The sequence below is a fragment of the Glycine max genome, chromosome 13, assembly GCF_000004515.6.
Source record: "Glycine max cultivar Williams 82 chromosome 13, Glycine_max_v4.0, whole genome shotgun sequence".
Taxonomy (NCBI): Eukaryota; Viridiplantae; Streptophyta; class Magnoliopsida; order Fabales; family Fabaceae; genus Glycine; species Glycine max.
Genome location: NC_038249.2, coordinates 43571811 through 43590171, shown reverse-complemented (window position 1 = coordinate 43590171; position 18361 = coordinate 43571811). Strand labels below are relative to the sequence as shown.

The 18361-nt window shown below is 34.2% G+C and overlaps 4 protein-coding genes across 13 annotated transcripts; 2 read left to right on the top strand and 2 right to left on the bottom strand.

Annotated features, from left to right (window-relative positions):
• Positions 1-892: 892 nt before the first annotated feature.
• Positions 893-5184, bottom strand: LOC100780666 (mitochondrial-processing peptidase subunit alpha). Of its 4 annotated transcripts, none has more exons than XM_006595054.4 (13): positions 5002-5184; positions 4368-4565; positions 3966-4262; positions 3574-3741; positions 3193-3360; positions 2994-3074; positions 2788-2854; positions 2475-2572; positions 1999-2071; positions 1909-1916; positions 1565-1614; positions 1287-1399; positions 893-1197 (listed from the first exon to the last, which is right to left on the bottom strand). In XM_006595054.4, exons 1-13 carry the CDS (start codon positions 5038-5040, stop codon positions 1145-1147), a joined length of 1413 nt encoding a protein of 470 aa, XP_006595117.1. In that variant the 5' UTR covers positions 5041-5184; the 3' UTR covers positions 893-1144. The 4 variants fall into 4 exon arrangements, 3 of the variants coding, with proteins under 3 accessions (XP_006595117.1, XP_003542085.1, XP_006595118.1); XM_003542037.5 differs by having other exon boundaries at positions 1846-1916; positions 5002-5183; XM_006595055.4 differs by lacking the exons at positions 1909-1916; positions 1999-2071.
• A 1074-nt stretch (positions 5185-6258) lies between these two features.
• Positions 6259-10157, top strand: LOC100796769 (ATP-dependent 6-phosphofructokinase 3). Of its 2 annotated transcripts, none has more exons than XM_003543569.4 (13): positions 6259-6357; positions 6601-6716; positions 7091-7137; positions 7233-7272; positions 7369-7431; positions 7522-7659; positions 7817-8029; positions 8146-8214; positions 8343-8472; positions 8720-8985; positions 9267-9315; positions 9399-9553; positions 9748-10157. In XM_003543569.4, the coding sequence occupies exons 2-13, from the start codon at positions 6615-6617 to the stop codon at positions 9919-9921; spliced, it is 1446 nt and encodes a 481-aa protein (XP_003543617.1). In that variant the 5' UTR covers positions 6259-6357; positions 6601-6614; the 3' UTR covers positions 9922-10157. The 2 variants fall into 2 exon arrangements, with proteins under 2 accessions (XP_003543617.1, XP_006595113.1); XM_006595050.3 differs by having other exon boundaries at positions 6275-6337.
• LOC100780135 (DNA repair protein RadA) lies at positions 10037-13224 on the bottom strand. Of its 3 annotated transcripts, XM_006595053.4 has the most exons (6): positions 12500-13224; positions 12292-12347; positions 11722-11780; positions 11543-11614; positions 10860-10967; positions 10310-10341 (listed from the first exon to the last, which is right to left on the bottom strand). In XM_006595053.4, exons 1-5 carry the CDS (start codon positions 12667-12669, stop codon positions 10875-10877), a joined length of 450 nt encoding a protein of 149 aa, XP_006595116.1. In that variant the 5' UTR covers positions 12670-13224; the 3' UTR covers positions 10310-10341; positions 10860-10874. The 3 variants fall into 3 exon arrangements, with proteins under 3 accessions (XP_040864498.1, XP_006595114.1, XP_006595116.1); XM_041008564.1 differs by having other exon boundaries at positions 10037-10967; positions 12500-13222; XM_006595051.4 differs by lacking the exon at positions 10860-10967 and having other exon boundaries at positions 10037-10341; positions 12500-13215.
• Positions 13225-14206: 982 nt separating this feature from the next.
• On the top strand, positions 14207-17801 carry LOC100796238 (protein CHUP1, chloroplastic). 4 transcript variants are annotated; one of them, XM_006595046.4, is made up of 5 exons: positions 14207-14396; positions 14754-15028; positions 15126-15229; positions 15934-16713; positions 16803-17801. In XM_006595046.4, exons 2-5 carry the CDS (start codon positions 14884-14886, stop codon positions 17607-17609), a joined length of 1836 nt encoding a protein of 611 aa, XP_006595109.1. In that variant the 5' UTR covers positions 14207-14396; positions 14754-14883; the 3' UTR covers positions 17610-17801. The 4 variants fall into 4 exon arrangements, with proteins under 4 accessions (XP_006595109.1, XP_006595111.1, XP_014621607.1 ...); XM_006595048.4 differs by having other exon boundaries at positions 14207-14463; XM_014766121.3 differs by having other exon boundaries at positions 14207-14475.
• The last annotated feature ends 560 nt before the right edge of the window (positions 17802-18361 follow it).

Genomic DNA, 18361 nt, shown 5'->3' with positions numbered 1-18361 from the left:
GGCTTGGGCGCTTGGTGCCGGGCTATTCGTAAGAACCAATTTACTATGTCCTTTCTATTAATTAAATCTAATTATTTTAACTAGTATATAATTAATTTTAAAAATATTACTGACAAATATTATATTTATAGAATATAATATATTTATTGAATTTAATAATTGTAATGCTCATACATGTATATTAAACATATAGTAACCCATTGGATTGACCCAAGTATAAAGTTTAGGTGTATTTACATGAGTAAAAAGGAGAATTTTTGTTAAATTCTTATGTGTGCAAAAAACTTTTAGATTAATGACAATCATATATTGCGAATGAGATTGGTCTCTAACCAAATGAGTTTGAAGGACACTCATAATCTCTTATTCAAGAAAAAAAAATATAATAACTTTTTAACTTCGACAAACAACAAATATGTATAATTTTTTAAAAGAATCTCCTCCCCTCTCTATATATTACACTAATATATATATATATATATATATATATATATATATTATGTATTTTAAAATATATTTTGTAAATAAATCTTTTAAATAATAATAAAATAATTCAGTTTTTAGTGCACACATATATACACACACAATAATTTACCTAATAATTTCTATTCTTAATTATTATTTTAATAAATATTTTCAATTGAACTAAATTAAAAACACAATATTTGATATCGTCTTAATCTCTCTATATATTTAAAGTTATAACGTAGATTATAAAAAGTGATTAATCTCCTTGCTTTCACTAAAATCATTAGTAGCTTCTTAATATATCTTTTACTTCTTTTTTTTTTTAAAATTTTATTTACTATTTTTTTAATATAGTTAAGGAAATAATACTTAATATTATTTCAAACTTTTAAAATGACTAATAAATAGATATATTTATTTTTTTCTCAAAAGAAGACAGATAAATCATTTTTCTTATTTCTTACAGAAGTAGAAACCAAATCAATTATTTCTGAAAAGAACTAATAAAAGAAATACAGAAAATTAATTAGTTGACAAAAAGAAGGAAAATGTCGTGAGATCATACACCTATATTTCAAAGGGAATGACTAAAAACAAAAGTAAAAAGGTTCATCTCATATCCGCAATAAAAATTCTCTGGGATTTATTTTGGCTTGGTGAGAATGAAAAAGCAATTTCATTTTGCATGGAACTTCCTGCTAACGGATTCGTAACAGGGAACATTGAAAACTGCAAGACAAAGACATGGCAATAGCATTTTGTATCAGTAACCAAACCGAATGCTTGAATTAAATTACTACTAATTAATCGATTGTTACCATCCCCATATGATGCCATAGTGAGAGGTGAGGAAATAATCTTCTGAGAAATTTTAGTGATATCATTCAAAGTGATTCCATCTACTGCATTTAAGAACTGCTCCAGTGGCTTCCTGAAATGGGTCACATCACAAATTCTCATATTACAATTTAAGTTCATGATTTAAGTGATGCTTCTTGAATTGAAGTAGCAACAGGAGAATTTAAGTGAAAAGAAAAAAAAAGTTGGGATTGAAGAATGAGAGAAAAAATAGAAAGGCCTCTGATTGATTAAATACCTTTCTCCATAAGTCAATACTTGCCTTCCTATATCCTCTGATGCAATCATCTGCAAAAGCAATGAGTTTTGAAACACATGATGTACTATATGAAATCAAACCAACCCAATTCCCCTTTCTAGATGTGACAAAGCGTGTAGAGAAATCCAAATAGATCATAATATAGAAGGAAGCAAAGATGCAAGAGAGACACATTATTTTTAATTCAGGTACGGAGGGAAGAGTAAATGAAAGAAATTCCATATCATTCAAACTACCAGTGAGAGTTAGAGAGAGCATACTCTGGACTCTAAATTCATTAGAACTGCAGACTTAGTGGATAACTTGGCAAGGTCAAGTTGTACCTGTGTAACTGCCATTGCAGGAAGCCTATATATTTAATTTGGCACATATCAGGATTCACAGCAAGAGACAAAAAGCAAGGCAGATTAAACCTTGTCCCGGTGATGCAATTGCTATTAATTCTCTGGCTGCTAAATCCACAGCTTTTGCCACAAAATCAGAGCCCTATATTGATGCATAAGAAAAAGTGCTCAAATTTGATAAATAAAGCAGTAACTATTACTGTAAAAAATTCCAAAGAGCTTCAAAGGAGGAAAAAGAAAGAAAAAGTAGTCGATAGGAAAACTAGTTTGTGCAAATTATGACAAATTATATGAACAAGAGATTGAAGGGTCACTGACACCATGCAAAATTCTACAATTAAATTTATAGTCGGATCAATGTTGAAGGCAACCTCAACTCAGAAGTACATTTTAAGTATCTTGTGTTGCGTTAGCAATAGATCATATAACGAAACTTATTTTTCTAGACACACTAATCCAACCTTTCAATGAATAAAAAAACTCAGAAAAAAAAAAACAGCAAAAAACAGGCATCACATCTACGTTCAGCAAAGATTGTGCCTTACTGTGCTTGCATATATGCCAAATAGCCCTGTATTGTTGAAGAGACTGTTGAATGCAGAAAAAGAATGAATCTGTTGATGTTCATTCAAGACACGAAGAACTGGATTCCATTGCATATAAGCACAAGATAAAGCATTAGAGATGATATACTAATATATGAACAGAAAATAGTGAAATTGACTTCATATAGCCAAGAAAGGAGTAAACTCTTCTCAAATGGGAAAAGTTTATAAATACAAATATATAATGGCAAAGGTAAATCAAACATTGGCCAAAATCAGCTGTAAAGTAGAAGAAGATATAGGTAAAACTTACACAGCCTTGAATGCATCCCTTTTCCAGGCCCTCCAGCAGAGAACGACCCACCTCCTCCCATAAGCATCTGAACGACTCAGAATTATTACTTCTATTAAATTGTTTCTTTCCTCCTTTTCTTGTGCATGAATGCCAGCAGAAGAAAATATGCAAATCCATAGACATGCTATATCTTGAAATCAGAATGACTCACACAAAGTGAGTACCTGTAGAATAGTCAAAGCAATAGCTTCTTTCTCTTTTTTCCAGCCACCAGGCACTTCAAAAGCAATAGCTACACGTGCAACCTGCCCTTGTGACAGTTCTTAGTAGATAAGTAATTATACACATCATTTGGAAGGGGACGAATAAAAAAAGGAGAAATATAAGTAAATGCAAGAAGCCTTTTATCAAATTAATACCCACCCCTGATTCACCTTGACGACGGAAATCTCCACCAACATAGTTAGATTTTGGTTCTTCAGGACGGGGAACACTTGGTAGATCAGAGAGAAGTGGTTCAGCAACAGACAAAAGTTCTTCATGCTCAACCCCAGATGCTGCAAGTACCATCCTAGATGCAGTATAGTTCTCCTGATTTTCCACATCCGACAACATTCAGATGATCAAATCGATTGTCAGAATTATTATTTTCTTGAAAGTCTTAAAAGCAAACTTCTATTAACGAGTTCAGTTGCAAGTTGCAACACAAGAAGTGTAAAAAATTTCTGTTTGTCAGAAATTTTAGTTTTGAACAATTAATAACAATAGCTTTGATGCAGTATCAAAAAGGATAACAAATCTTACAGCAACAAATTCCTCTAAAAGGGAGCTATTTAATCTGTTAAGTGCTGTTTCAGAAGCCAAAAGTGGATTAGCCAATGCCCCAGAATAACCAGCAGAGTGAACTGCCTCCAAAAGTAAGCCCTGGGGATTGTTTGATAGTTCTCCAAGCTCTGCTTTCACCTTTCGAAGCTATTCGAATAGATGGTTTAACAAAATCATAAAGAACTGCTATATATACGGCAGAAAACAACACTTTAGTGCATAGAGGAATGCTAGCGACACTCTCCCGCAAAGACTCTCTATGATTATAGACAATCATTAAATGATAAGCAAAACCTATCAATGATAATTTTCAATAAATTCTAACCAATCATAGAGAGAGTCTTAAAAAGAGAATCTTAGTGCATATATACCTCTTCATTGACCTCCCAATCCAAGAAGGCCGGGTTCCTTACACAGTCAATCAACAACTCAATCATTTGTGGAACATAAGTTTTTAAAGCATCAAAAGTGTAGCCCATCTGCTCGCGAGAGGCTGAGGCTCCTACATTGCCACCAATTGCTTCTACTTCCCTCACAACACGAAAGTGACTTCGGTTTGCCGTGCTCTTGAAGGACATTTTCTCTAGCAGGAGAGACGCCCCGCTTGACAATGGCGTCTCATAGAGTGAACCACAGTCAAGATATAACCCAATTGAGGCAGCAGGGTTCTGATAGACAACCAACCAAAACACACACCTCATTTAGACTATTAGTAAAAGTAACAACACTTATTAAACATGCCAAAGTAGAGAAAACTATAAACAAACACATACTGGTGAGGTTTCTGATGCTATTTTTAGACCATTGGGGAGAGTTGTGATCTTGGTGTTGCTTGGTTCAACAAAATCTGGCAGTGAAGGTGGCAGGGAAACCCCTCTAAGTGGGGTATCAAGAGGAGGAAGAGGATTGGAAGATTCCCCAGTAAGCCACCTGAATAAACCTCTTGAGGCTCCCAAGGTTCTCCCATTGCCCTACTCACATGTTTTAATCACACAATAACTGAATTTCCAACAAATAGAGTCTTGCTAGAAAAGAACCATAAATGCTTATTGCAACAAGAAACAAATATACTGCTTAACATGCAACGAATTGTGTCATCTATGAACAACCTAGGAGTCATCCAAACCGGTTACGCGGGATTCACGTACATCATTAAAAGAAGAAAACAAGCATTTCTTACAACGTACAATGAAACAAAAAAAGCCAGCTACAACAAAAGCAACCTTCACCATTGAACCATCCAATAATATGTTTTCCCCACAAAACCAATCAAAACGGAAAATTTATTTTCTGGGTGGTTTCCAAAAATTTGAAGAAAAAAGAAAAGTTTTTTTTTTTTTATTAATTATAAAGAATGGGGTTGGTATCTTGAGAGGAAAGAGAAAGAGAAGCAATATGGATAGTGACCTTGGGAAGGGTGAGACGTGAAGATACTGCTCTGTACATGACGAAAAGATTGAATCCCCTGAGACTGCAAAGGTGGCTGCTATGCTAATGCTAATGCTAATGCTTATGAATCCGAGTCTAATGAAGACAACCCAAAAATAGACTTTTGATTCATTCAGAACCTACGATGAAATTGTTGATTTTAATTAAGCTTACATTATTATAAATAGTTAGTAGTAGTAATTTAGAATGGACCATTAACTAGTAATGCTAGTGCCCATGCACAAGTTTGTTATAGAAGGTGCAAGTCACTACCCAATCCAACTTCCTTTGGGGTTGAATTGGGTCATCAGTTCGGGTTGATTTTGTTTTGGTTAACCCGATTATAGCAGTGAGAGTTGATGAATTCCAAAATCAATTAACTCAAGCCGCACCTAATATTAAATTCTTTTATGCAAATCTAATATTAATATTAATATTAATCATTATAATACAGTAACTTATTTATTCGTGTGTGTATTGCGTAAAAACACACTCAATATGTTTGTTTCTGGCCCCCATCGCCTTCATTTTAAATTGAATTGAACTAATTAGTTTTTTCATTTTTGTGACTGTGATCAAATGTTATAGGTAGACACTTATTTCGCATTATACTTATTTAGATTATTTTTTTTCTAACTTTTCGAATATAATAATATTTTAATCAATTGATCTAACTACTCGATTCAAACCAAGCAATAGTAATCGGATTGGTTCCATTAGGAATTTTCATCCGAAAACAACGAACCCAAACTCATTACAGTTTCATCAATTTGGGTTTTATAATAGATTAAGTCTATTCTCTTGTAAAAAAAACGGTTAAGTGTATCCTTGTATTCTCTACTCCCATTTTTCATAACGTTACTTTTTGTAATCTTTCTGATTGGTGAGATTAAAATATGAAAAAAAAAATTGTGGGACTCGTACCAACAAGTTTTTTTTTTAATAAAAAAATGATAATTTTTATAAAAGTATAACAAATATTCTTATTTTGTATTGACTTAAATAATCTTTTGGTCCCTATAAAAAATGAGTTTTTTTCTTAAAATTTATTTTAGCTTTTGAATATTTTTAGTTCTTTTGAAGATTTTTGTTTTGTTTTAATCTCTGTTGTGAAATAACAATATTAACCAATGATATAAGAATGAGGTTAACAGACCACTAATCTATGACATCAGATGACAATGAATTAGGCCCATTAGTTCGCCTGGACTATAAAAATGTTGGTCGTAAACAAAAAAAAAAGATAGAAATCAAATACTGTACTATGATCTCACTCCGACAATAATTTAGCTCTGGAGACTCAGTTGGTTCTAACGTAATATCCGTCCACGCCGGGTAGCTAGTTTCAATTTCTTTTATTCTATCCACTTGTTACTTCATACAGTATTTTATTGCAAATTAAATACTCTCGTGAATAACTAACTAGTAACTACTATTTAATTCCTTGCGCCATTACCAATGTTTTATCCTTCAATACATATAAAGTACTTGAGACTAGTATTTGCTAGGATTTCAGCTGTGCAGCTGAAAACTCCGAGTCCCACGAAAACCTTACGAAATTGAATTGTGGTATTACAGTATCCAACAGCACCATGCTGGATTGTGTCACTTCCCATGACAAAATCACCACAGCAGCTTCTGGCTTCGTACTTGAGGATGTTCCTCATCTATCTGATTACATCCCTCTCCTCCAAGTAAGGCCCTTACTTCCCCTCTGTTGATCAGCTATCAAATGAACCTATGTTCTGGTTTGAGCGGATGTATTTATATTACAACTTTAGTTTCTACCTAAGTTATATATGCCCTGACACTCTCCCAGTGGAAACCGTCAATCAACCAAAGATCATGCTAGGTATGATTTTTAAGATAGTTATTGTAAAGACTTTTATAAGGTCGATCAACCAGAAATCATGTTAGGTATGTAGGTTTTTAGATAATTATTATAAAAGTCAACAAACTTATTATATAATATATGAAAATTTCTGATTAAAACTATGGACTTTTACTGTTATACTATATATGTGTTTGATTTTCAACATATAATAATTCCTTTTTTTTAATCATGCAGACATATCCTGACCCGTTACAAGACAATCCTTCCTATTCTGTTGTTGCGTAAGCCAATCTGTTGGATTACTATGCTGTATAGCTACTGTTGGAATTGTCCTAACTCAATTGGTGATTAAGTTGGTTAATTTTTGCTTGCACAGGCAATACTACGTGAATGTGGATGATACAATTGCGCAACAGGTTGGTAATTTTTCACCTTTTTGTAGATAGGTTTCTATTTTTACCATTCTTGCAGTGTTTCAGAATTATTTAAACAAATTGATTTCCTTTGTGCAGATAGTTGTACACAAAAATAGTCCAAGAGGGACCCATTTTCGTCGTGCTGGGCCTGCTCAGAAGGTTTTACCTTTTTTTTTTTTGTCAAAACTGTGACCTTGATTTCATCAATGTAATTTATGGGGAAATAACAGTGATTTGAATGTTTGGAAGGTATATTTTGATTCAGAGGAAGTGCACGCTTGTATTGTCACGTGCGGTGGACTTTGTCCTGGTCTAAATACAGTGATAAGAGAAATAGTATGCGGCTTATATCATATGTATGGGGTGCACAAAGTTTTGGGAATACAGGTATCATTTATGTACCAATTAACATAACTTATTATGTATGTGTCTGTATTTATAACTGACAGATTAGAAGCTTTATTTGCAATTTTTGACGGGTATTGGATGGTTTATGGTGAGGATGTATCGTTGAAGTGTAAATCTAGTGTTTGGTTAATTGTAGGGAGGATATCCAGGTTTTTATTCTCGAAATACAGTGCCTTTGACACCAAAGGTTGTGAACGACATACACAAACGTGGTGGAAGCATCCTTGGTACATCATATGGAGGACATGACACCTCAAAGATTGTTGATAGCATTCAGGACCGGGGCATTAATCAGGTTTATATACTTGGAGGATATGGAACTCAGTATGAAGCAGCTATGATTTTTGAGGTTGGTCTGAGTGCTGATATGCAGTTTGCTAACTTTGTATTTTGTTATAATGATCTCCTGACAAACTAACTTGATGCTGACATACTCGTACTAATAAGATTTAGTTATTTATGCAGGAAGTTAGAAGGCGTGGCTTGAAAGTTGCAGTGGTCGGAATTCCAAAAACTATTGACAATGATATCCCAGTAATGATGCTTTAGTTGTAAAATTGTATATGTGAAAATTGTTATACTTTTATGCTATCATACTCCAAAGGAAAAAGGATTTGAGATTAAAGTGTCACCTATTTAATGTCATTCTGTATTTGAATTAGGTTATTGACAAGTCAATTGGTTTCGACACTGCTGTTGAAGAGGCACAACGAGCAATCAATTCTGCTCATGTGGAAGCAGAAAGCGCTGAGAATGGAATTGGTGTTGTAAAATTAATGGGGCGTTACAGTGGTAAGCTTCATTCATTCCTCTGATAATTTTCAACTTAAGTTCCATACATATGTTGAATGCTGACCTTTGTCACTTACTTTTTCTTTCATGACATCTTCCTCCTTAGAGTTTGCCATAAGAGACCTGTCATATTGAATTGTTCATTATTTATCATTAATCATGACAGTTTCTGCTGAGCAAAACAAGAAGAAATCTAGCTATCTTGAATTAGTTGTTTACAGTCACCAAATATTGACATTTCATGCAGGATTTATCGCCATGTATGCAACTCTTGCCAGCCGTGATGTGGATTGTTGCCTGATTCCCGAATCACCCTTTTACCTGGAGGGTCCAGGAGGCCTGTTGGAGTTCGTTGAGAAAAGACTCAAAGAACAAGGGCACATGGTTATAGTGATAGCTGAAGGTGCAGGTCAGGAGCTTCTTTCTGGCAACCCATCTATTGTTAATAAGCAGGATGCTTCCGCCGACAAGTTATTTCCAGATGTTGGCCTGTGGTTGTCCCAGAAAATTAAGGTAAAAACTCTGCAATTTTAGCTTATTTATTGTGATTAAATGTTGAATTCATTGAAAAATTTCAAGGTAGCAGCATAGATAAATGAAGTTATTTCAATTTGCTAGAAAAGTTGCAGGCATTAAGAATCACACTTCATCAATGATTTCATTTGCTTGGGCAACATTTGGAATTGTGAATTCTCTCGAAACTCATAAAACAATGGCTTTATCTAATTTACTAGATTTTCATGCTGCAGAATTTTCTATTTTTGTTTTTGCATTTAAATCTTTATTTGCTGTAGGATCACTTTGAAAAACGTCAAAAAATGGCTATAAATCTGAAGTACATAGGTGAGACGTGAGATCTCTTTTTTTAACTATATATTTTTATTGAAGAACAAAAAATTGACACCAATAAAAAAATTGTCTCGCAGATCCTACATACATGATCCGTGCTATCCCAAGTAATGCATCTGATAATGTATACTGCACCCTCCTTGCCCAAAGTGCTGTCCATGGTGCAATGGCAGGATACACAGGCTTCACCGTAGGCCCAGTTAATGGCAGAAACTGTTACATTCCATTTCATGTAAGTTCTTGCAACTCTGGCTAAATCTATTTGCCATTGTGCCAATTGTTTGATTCCATTGATACGTGCTACAAGACTTAGTTAGGCTTTGGTCCTATCCAAGTTCACCCTTATCTTGATTGGACCTGTAAATATTGATTCTTGCACTATATTACTAGTTCACCTTTAAGAGGATGCTGTTTTTGTACATGCAGCTTATAAACGAGGGAGAGAAGAGGGTTGTGATAACTGATCGGATGTGGGCAAGGTTATTATCTTCAACCCATCAGCCTAGCTTCTTGAATCCAAAAGATATCACAGGTGAAAGAGAGGAAAGAACGGTAAACCAAACCACAGATGGGCAGAACCATTCAGAAACAGCAGACTAAACAGGGCATATACAGAGCACAAATATTACAGCAAGTTAAAATGCCTTTAAAATGTGGTGATCAAGTTAAATGATCAAATTTAATTCACGTAAGATCAAATTATAGATCATTGACGTCGGATAAAACCAAATATAGTACATCTTCTGAGGTATTTAAGCCACAATGAGTACATCTATGTTTACGAACTTTTAAATTACATCTTAAATATCAAAAGAAAGTGGATCTTCTTAACAACATCAGCATCTCTTAATTATCTCTACTGAATACAGCATTAATAACCTCTTTCAGAACCTCGCAACCTAAAACTTTCATCTTTCCCAGACCTTCGGTTTCTAAAAGTTTTTCAGCTTGCTTTGGTACTACACACATTCTGTAACCCAACTTCGCCAATGTGTTAACCCTTTTATCAATTCTAGGAACCTGTATCATTAAATAAAAAAACCACCAGGACAAGGCTATAAAACAATCCATTTAATTGACTTAATGAATATAAAAGCAAGGAGGTTTTCTTAGAAAGCACAACAAAAAAGTGTTTTTTGAATTATCATGTTTCTCTCAAATGCAAAGTATTAAAGCTTAAGATCCCTTAAAACAAATGGATATGATGTCTTAGAATTTACTCTAGGTTGCATGGTTTCAATCAAATCCATTGACCCAATCAACTGACAGGCGCCAATTCCCATCTAACAAAGGGAGATTGTGGAAAACTCAGAAAACAGAATTGCAAGAGCAATACTCCCAGCCAAAAAGAATTCCTTTTGCCCAAGGCTATAGGCTGAAAACTGAAAGAAACCGCAAAACCCTGGCATTGCAAATTCCCCTCTCTAGACAGATCCAATTACAGCTGTTTTCCCTCTCCTCATTTTTTATTTTTTAAATAAGTCAAGAATTTATTAATAAAGATGAAACCTAGACCTAAGCACAAGAAGTGTTCTCACTCTTTTTACTAGATCTCATTCCTTAGATGCTTCATACAAGTTATTTCCTCCTAATTTAGGTTTCTGCCAGAGAGTAGACTTGTAGTAAAGCTGAACTACAGTATCCACCTTCAACAGAAATGAAATCAAGGATTAACCATCTAAAATAAAAAAATATATATTTATAGCAGGAGGTAAATGTTAACAGAATTAAAATAAGCCATAGCAGTAATTTTCTGTAGATTAATTTAGTATCAATATCCAATATTTTAAATTTTCAACACCTTTATTTAGCATCTTCTTTTATAACTTTTGGACCATAAGTATTTCATTTAAGAGTAAGAATATGAGGACATTGTTTTTAGTTTATGAAATTCTCCTTTGGCCCTTATGCATTTGTCAAGTTCAGAACCCTCAATATAAACAATCAATACAGAAAATATTAGAACAGTATTTAAATTTCTAACTTATCTATGTTATACAGGAGTTATCAGAGCAATGCGCAAAAGTTCTGACAGTATAAAAGAAACCATCTCCTTATGGAAACAAAGACTATTATTTTTGAGGGACTAAAAATGAAAGGCCAAAAGAAGATGATTATTTTTTGAGGGACTAAAAATGAACATTACCCTATTTGCAGGGAGCCAGGGACTAAAAACATATTAAACCCCTTAAAACTATTAAGAGGCTCATTAAAAGCAAACCTCTTCACCAGAGACATATACAACTGGAGGTTCTTCATCATCACTGCATTCTTTTGCTATCATTGCTGCAATCTTCCAATTCAACATCACAAACAAATCAGGCATTAATGACAGTTGACCAGACCATTATAGAAAGTAGACCATCAAATCCAGTTTTACCATCCAAAATTAACCTGTACCTGCAACAGCAGTGTACTTTTCCCAATACCAGGATCACCACCAACTAAAGTTAAAGAACCTTCAAAACCACAATGAAAGATAAAGTTAGCCATGGACAACCAAATGTACTTTTTTCTGAAGCATCAAGAAAACTTGAATTAAAAAAAAAAATTATCATTATCAGACAATCAACTGGAAGCATTCTTATGAAAATTCAATTATTAAGATCATAGAGGGGAAAAACAGAAATAATGTTTTAATAGCGATTCATTCACCAAAAGCAGCAAGTCTTTTGAACTAATCCGAGCCACAAAACAAACAAGCATAGTTAAGGAAAAAAAAATTCAATGCATGACCATTCAACAATATTGGTTGTAAAAACAAATCATAGCAGGTGAACTGAAATTATGAAGTAATTGATATGGTTTTAGCAGCCAATGCAAAATTTAAAGCACACACATAGAGTAAAACAATGCATTGATATCTTTGACCAGGCAAACATGAGAAGCAAAATAGAAATCAATAGTTTCAATAGTTGCAGTCTCACGGGCATATCAAATTATCAATGTCAAGTATGAAATTGGATTAACCTGGTACGAGACCTCCACCAAGCACAGTAGAAACTTCATTTCCAAAAGAACCCGACCTGAAATCAAAGTAAACTGCACAGTATAAAATTTGAGAAAAACACCACATCACGTCTTTTGTAGAAGCCTAGAAGAGCATGTGCTGTCACACACACACACACACAAATGACAAATTTTGAATTTGAAAAAAAGTAAAAAGAAAGGAACTCACAAAGGTATTCTCCATTGCTGGTAATTGAATCGACGGTTGATCTCTTCCAATTTGAGGGGGCGCAACTCTTGGGGTCGTTGTGGGAGCCATGAGCCCACTGGATCCTCGGAAACTGCTAACCCACCACTGGACTTGGTGCCAGTGAGTTTGCTCTCACGAAACTCGTTCATTGTGCCAACGATTTGGCACTCGGGGCACTGCCCCCACCATTTCCCTGTCGAGTGCCCGCAATTGCAGCACACCCACTGAGTTTTCACCTTCCCCTTTCCCTTTATCTTCGTCACTGCTGCGCAACTGGGCGGTCGTAGACGTTTCCGTACATGCTCCAACTGCTGCTGGTTTCCTTTGTTGGCTTCGGAGGAGTAGTGGGAAAATGCATTTGGGGTTGCGGAGGTGGAGCTTCTGGGCGATGAAGATCGTTCTAAGGAGCCTCGTCATGATATAAGACAGCGTTAGAGAGAAGAGAATGCTGTTATTGTTGCTTTTGCATAAACCCTCGTTTCTTTCTAGGGTTTATGCCAGAAGCCAGAAGCGGGAAGAGGCTTTTATTAGTATATGTAAGAGGTGTGCTCGTGCGCCAAAACACCACCCCTCCCCGGAAACTTTAAATTATATCTCCTAAGCTATTTTAGTTAATTTTTTATTAATTAAAAATCTCATTTAATTGTTCGATAATTTTTTTTTAGTTTTTGAATAATTTTTATATCTTTTAAACACTAAACACTAGTTTATATATATTTTTTATTTTTAATATATTTATCAAAAAATTTAATTATCTTTTTTTAAAAAAATCTCATTTTATATTTTTTTAACTATTATAACAACTTTTATTAAATACCTATAATTTAATAAATTAATTTTTAAATTTGTAACTAAATTTTTCAATTAATTTTGTCTCACATAATATAAAATATAAAAAAGGATTGATATTTGTCGCTCACAAAATTAAATAAGAATTCATTTCAGTATTTTTTTTTTTTGAAACATCCGTTAATGACTACCCATCCGCTCTGAGCACCACACTAAGAATAGCGTCGGGCCGAACTTCATATAAGAATTCATTTCATAGTAACAATGTAATGTGTATGGACATTCCATATAGTGCGAACACTTTTTGAATTTTTTTTCTTATTTTTCTAAATCATATTATTTATTACATTTTTTTTCTTCTTTTTCTCTTTTGAGGATCTACCAGTCCTGGTGTACACAAATTAGGTTGGATCAGTTTGTTTACCTAAAAAAAAATTCAGTTTCTGTTGGGTTAAAATTTGTAATTTTTACTCATCTCAATTTAAGTATCCAATTCCTCCAATCCAATATCTCTTTTTTACTTTTTACATATCTTAAATGCGTAACACCATTACATATTATTTATTTATTTTGTCTCATAAATGCATTTTAGTTTTATTTTTTACTATACAAGTGATAATCCAATCCATTTATTTATTTTATCTTAAACTAAAACACAACTGAAAAAAAAAACTAAAACACAATTTGTCGGAATTTAAAAAGAAACAAAATACTTGTCACAAAATCTGAAATTAAACTACTGTCACAAAAAACATGCCTTTTCCAATTGGTAATGGTCTGGCTGTTAACAGTTAACAGTGGAACCATAATCGAATCGAATCTTAATTTTTATTCCTTTCTTTTCCTTCATAATTCCAATTTATTTAATTTCAACTCTGTTTCTCTCTCTGACACGACTCACCTTCCACGTTGCCATCACCATTACTACACACGACAAGAATCAGTGGCCAACGTTTGTTGTTATCGACTATAAAGACATGATTTCTCAGCGAATTGTTTTATGCCCAATTGTTGTTTTGGCCATGAGAGGGACAACCTGACACGCAACCCAAGCTATTTGCCAAAAGACAACGTCAATCCTATTTAAGTAAAGCTCCAAATTCAGATTTTTCTGTACTCCACACCTGAGTTGTTGACTTCTCATGTTAATTTGAGTTGGGTTTTGAGTATTTATCTTCCTTTACTTATTTGAAATGTCTTGCTTATTCATGTTCCCTTTGAGACATTTAGTTTTGACTTTTGATAGTTATTGATTAGTTTTGCTTATTTATTTATTGACTTTAGCTTATGTGTATAATCAATTAAACTAACCAGCTAGGTACAAGTAGGTCTCGTATGATTTGATTTTCATGTGATTCGTATGAATGAATGGTTTCTGGTCTTGTATAAGACTTTCCTAATAAATATGTGTCTTTGCTTATCTATTACTTCGTTGTGTTTCTAGGCATAAACCATAAACGAATCTTGTGCTTTTTCCGTGGGTTTGAGATGGATGAGAATGATGATGATGAAGGAAAACTATGTGATAGATCTCTCTCTTCAAGAATCAAAGGAAAATTAGATTAATTGTGACGATGATGATCAGAGAGGAAAAGGGTGTGAAGCCTGTTCTACTAAAATTTGGTTTGGCTTTGGCTCTTTCATTTGCTGGATTTATCTACTCACGCCTCAGAACCAGAAGAATCAAGCCCTCCAAGTCACGCAAGGGGTGTTCTTTCAGTTTGTTTTCGCAACTAACCAATATTTTATCTCATTTTGCCCCTCTGTTTCCTTGATGGTGAACCTAAGTGTCTTTTTCATTTTTGGTCTTTCTCAGGTCATGAGAATGAAGATAATTTAGGAGGAGGTATAGGGGCAGCATTAAGTACTTGCAATGCCATTTCAGAGGGAAATTTTCTATGTTCTTCTTTTGTGGCACAAGTATGTACTCCGTTACTGGAGCAAATAGTATTTTTCTGATTTCTTTAAAGCTGTCATTTTAATTAGTATTTAATGTTGATTCATTATTATCAACGTAAAACTTAACTATCTAGGAAGTGTAATTATTTTAGTAATGGAAAAAAATAGGTGCTAAGAGAGCCTTATCCCTCTCAAATGGGTCCACCAAGATTGAATCTATAAGTTGGAATTTATGTAACTTGTAATATCAAGGGTTTCGGACAAAAAGAAAAGCAAATATCCAGGAAATGTAATTCTTTTAGTGAATTTGTAGTGTGTTAGATAGTAGGTATCCATAGCCATTAGTTAGTTAGGTTAATGGACTGAAATAGTTTGAATAAGGCATGTTGTCTATAAATAAGAGGGAGAACCTGAGAGAGAGATCTCAGTCAATTTGAGAAAGGATTCTACAAAAGAGAAATAAGAAAAATAAACTAAAGTAAGTTCAGAGAATATTTGGTCGGCCAATTGAGTTCAAAAATTTAAACCTTCTCTGTTATAGATACTTTGAGTAAACAGATAATGTGTAGCTTTTCTCTTCGTGTTGTTCTTTTGCTACTGGCTATTAGAAAAATTAATTATACACATTACATAAATTTGGCAAAAACTTTTACAGTGTTTTTTTTTTTTTAAGAAAAATAAAAACTAAGAATAAGATAGGGTTATTAAATTTCCTTTTATTGCAGGAAGAAGCATGCATCAACAGGGTGATAAGTGATGAATCTCGTATTGCTCTCTCTTCTGACAGTACACAAAAGGGAGATAAAGATGAGTTCCTCCTACCTGAATTTAATGATCTTGTTAAGGACATGGACTTTGGAGCCATCATTGTCAGAAATTCTTTTAAAGAAGATATGGAAGCACCATGGTTAAAAGTAGGATCTTCTATAGCATATGCTAGTCCCGAGAAGGACGACTATGAGCAAGAGATAAGTCAACTCAGGAGCATGATTAGAATGCTTCAAGACAGGGGGCGAAGTCTTGAGGTTCAACTGCTTGAGTACTGTCGTCTTAGAGAGCAAGAAACAGCAGTGATAGAGCTCCAAAATAGATTGAAAGCAAGTACCATGGAGGTAAAGATCTTCAATCTAAAGGTTAAGACCTTACAGTCTGAGAATTGGAGATTGAAGGAACAGGTTGCTGGTCATGCAAAAGTGCTGGCTGAGCTGGAGACTGCAAAAGCGCAAGTCAAATTGCTCAATAAGAAAATTAGGCACGAAGCTGAACATAATAGGGAGCAGATCATAACTCTTAAGCAGAAAGTTTCCAGGTTGCAAGACCAAGAATGTAAAGATGTTGCTTGTGATCCAGATATTCAAATAACGATGCAAAAGCAAAAGGATCTTGAGTCTGAAGCAGAAGAGTTGAGGAAATCTAATTTAAGATTGCAGATAGAAAATTCTGACTTAGCTCGAAGATTGGATTCTACCCAGATCCTTGCAAATGCATTTCTGGAAGACCCAGCGGTAGGAAGATCATAGTCACCTACTCTTTTCCTTTAGTTTAGCCACTGCTTGTTAGACAATAATTTTTACATTTTGCTTTTGGGATGCAGGCAGATGCAGTGAAGCAAGAAAGCGAGTGTCTTAAACAAGAAAATGTGCGCTTGATGAAAGAAATCGAGCAACTACAGTCTGATCGATGTTCAGATCTTGAAGAATTAGTATATATGCGGTGGATAAATGCTTGCCTACGATATGAACTAAGAAATTATCAAGCCCCACTAGGTAAAACAGTTGCAAAGGACTTAAGCAGAAGCTTAAGCCCTACGTCTGAGAAGAAAGCCAAGCAGCTTATACTTGAATATGCAAATACTGATGTACCAGGGAACATTGTGGACTTTGATATAGACCAATGGTCCTCCTCACAGGCTTCTTCTATCACTGACTTCGGAGAGTGTGATGATTTTTCTTCTGTTGATAATTCATCTGCTGCCAGAACTAACACAAACCAGACCAAACTTTTTGGCAAGCTCAGGCATCTGATACAAGGTAAAGGTAGTAGTCATCACCACAGTCATGTTTCATCACAAGAAAAATCTGGATATCAAGTTAGCAATCCTCCTCATTTGAGCACATCAACCGGAACTGAGGGTCTTAGGAGTGAGTTTGCAACTCCCATTGGCACCTCTAGAACCTCCCTTGATTTCTCTAGTTTGACGAGTGTGAAGGAAGGTGATAGGAGAAATTCAGATAGCATTGTTGTGGGAAGCTCAAATAAATTCAGTGCATGTAAAAAAGGTTCCTTCTCAGATTCCTTAGGCTTGGAAAACAATAATTTGGAGAAATATGCAGAAGCTTTAAAAGATTCTAGTGTGAGTGCTACACATGAAAGATGTAGAAGATCAGCATCATGTAGTTAGTTTATTGTAACTTATTATCAATATGCAAAGATTTTACCCTTTTGAACTGTGAATATCATGCATTAGAAATATAGGTAGTACAGTAGACAATGTAAATTAGCCGTTAGGTCTAGTTCATACACCAACCGTGTATTAAATAAGAATGCATTTTCAGTGATAGGCATACCCCAAATAAGAATGCATTTTCAATCATTGGCATACTTCAATATTATCTTAGTTCATATTGCCACTGTACAACATTTTTTAACTTGGAAAATGATATTTGTTACAATTTTTTTTTTCACAATTGGTTTATGAAGTGGGACGTGGTACAATGTCAGGCCTTATATGGATGACATGATTAACCAGCTAACACGTTTTAAAATTAGGTGAATTTGCAATGAGAGAATCATGAGCCACATCATTTGTTATGACTTTCATGACTCTGTTTTCGTATAATATATCATTGCTCACAAATTGTTAATATTTGCCTAATGTGCACTTAGATTTGAATAACATCACAACTAATTGTTAGGATTAATAGCCTAAATGTTGACGTCAATTCCTAGATAATCGATGATATCATTGTATTAAGAAAATATTAAATTCTCATTTTAGTGTTTATGTCTATTCTGTTCTGATTTGTAATGCTTTATATTCTCTTCTTTTAGGTGATTCCAGGCACGTGCTTATGAATGTAAAATGGAAAGCATAGCAGCAAGAATTGTATTTCAAATTTGGATTGATTTTCATGATGACCATGACTAAATTCT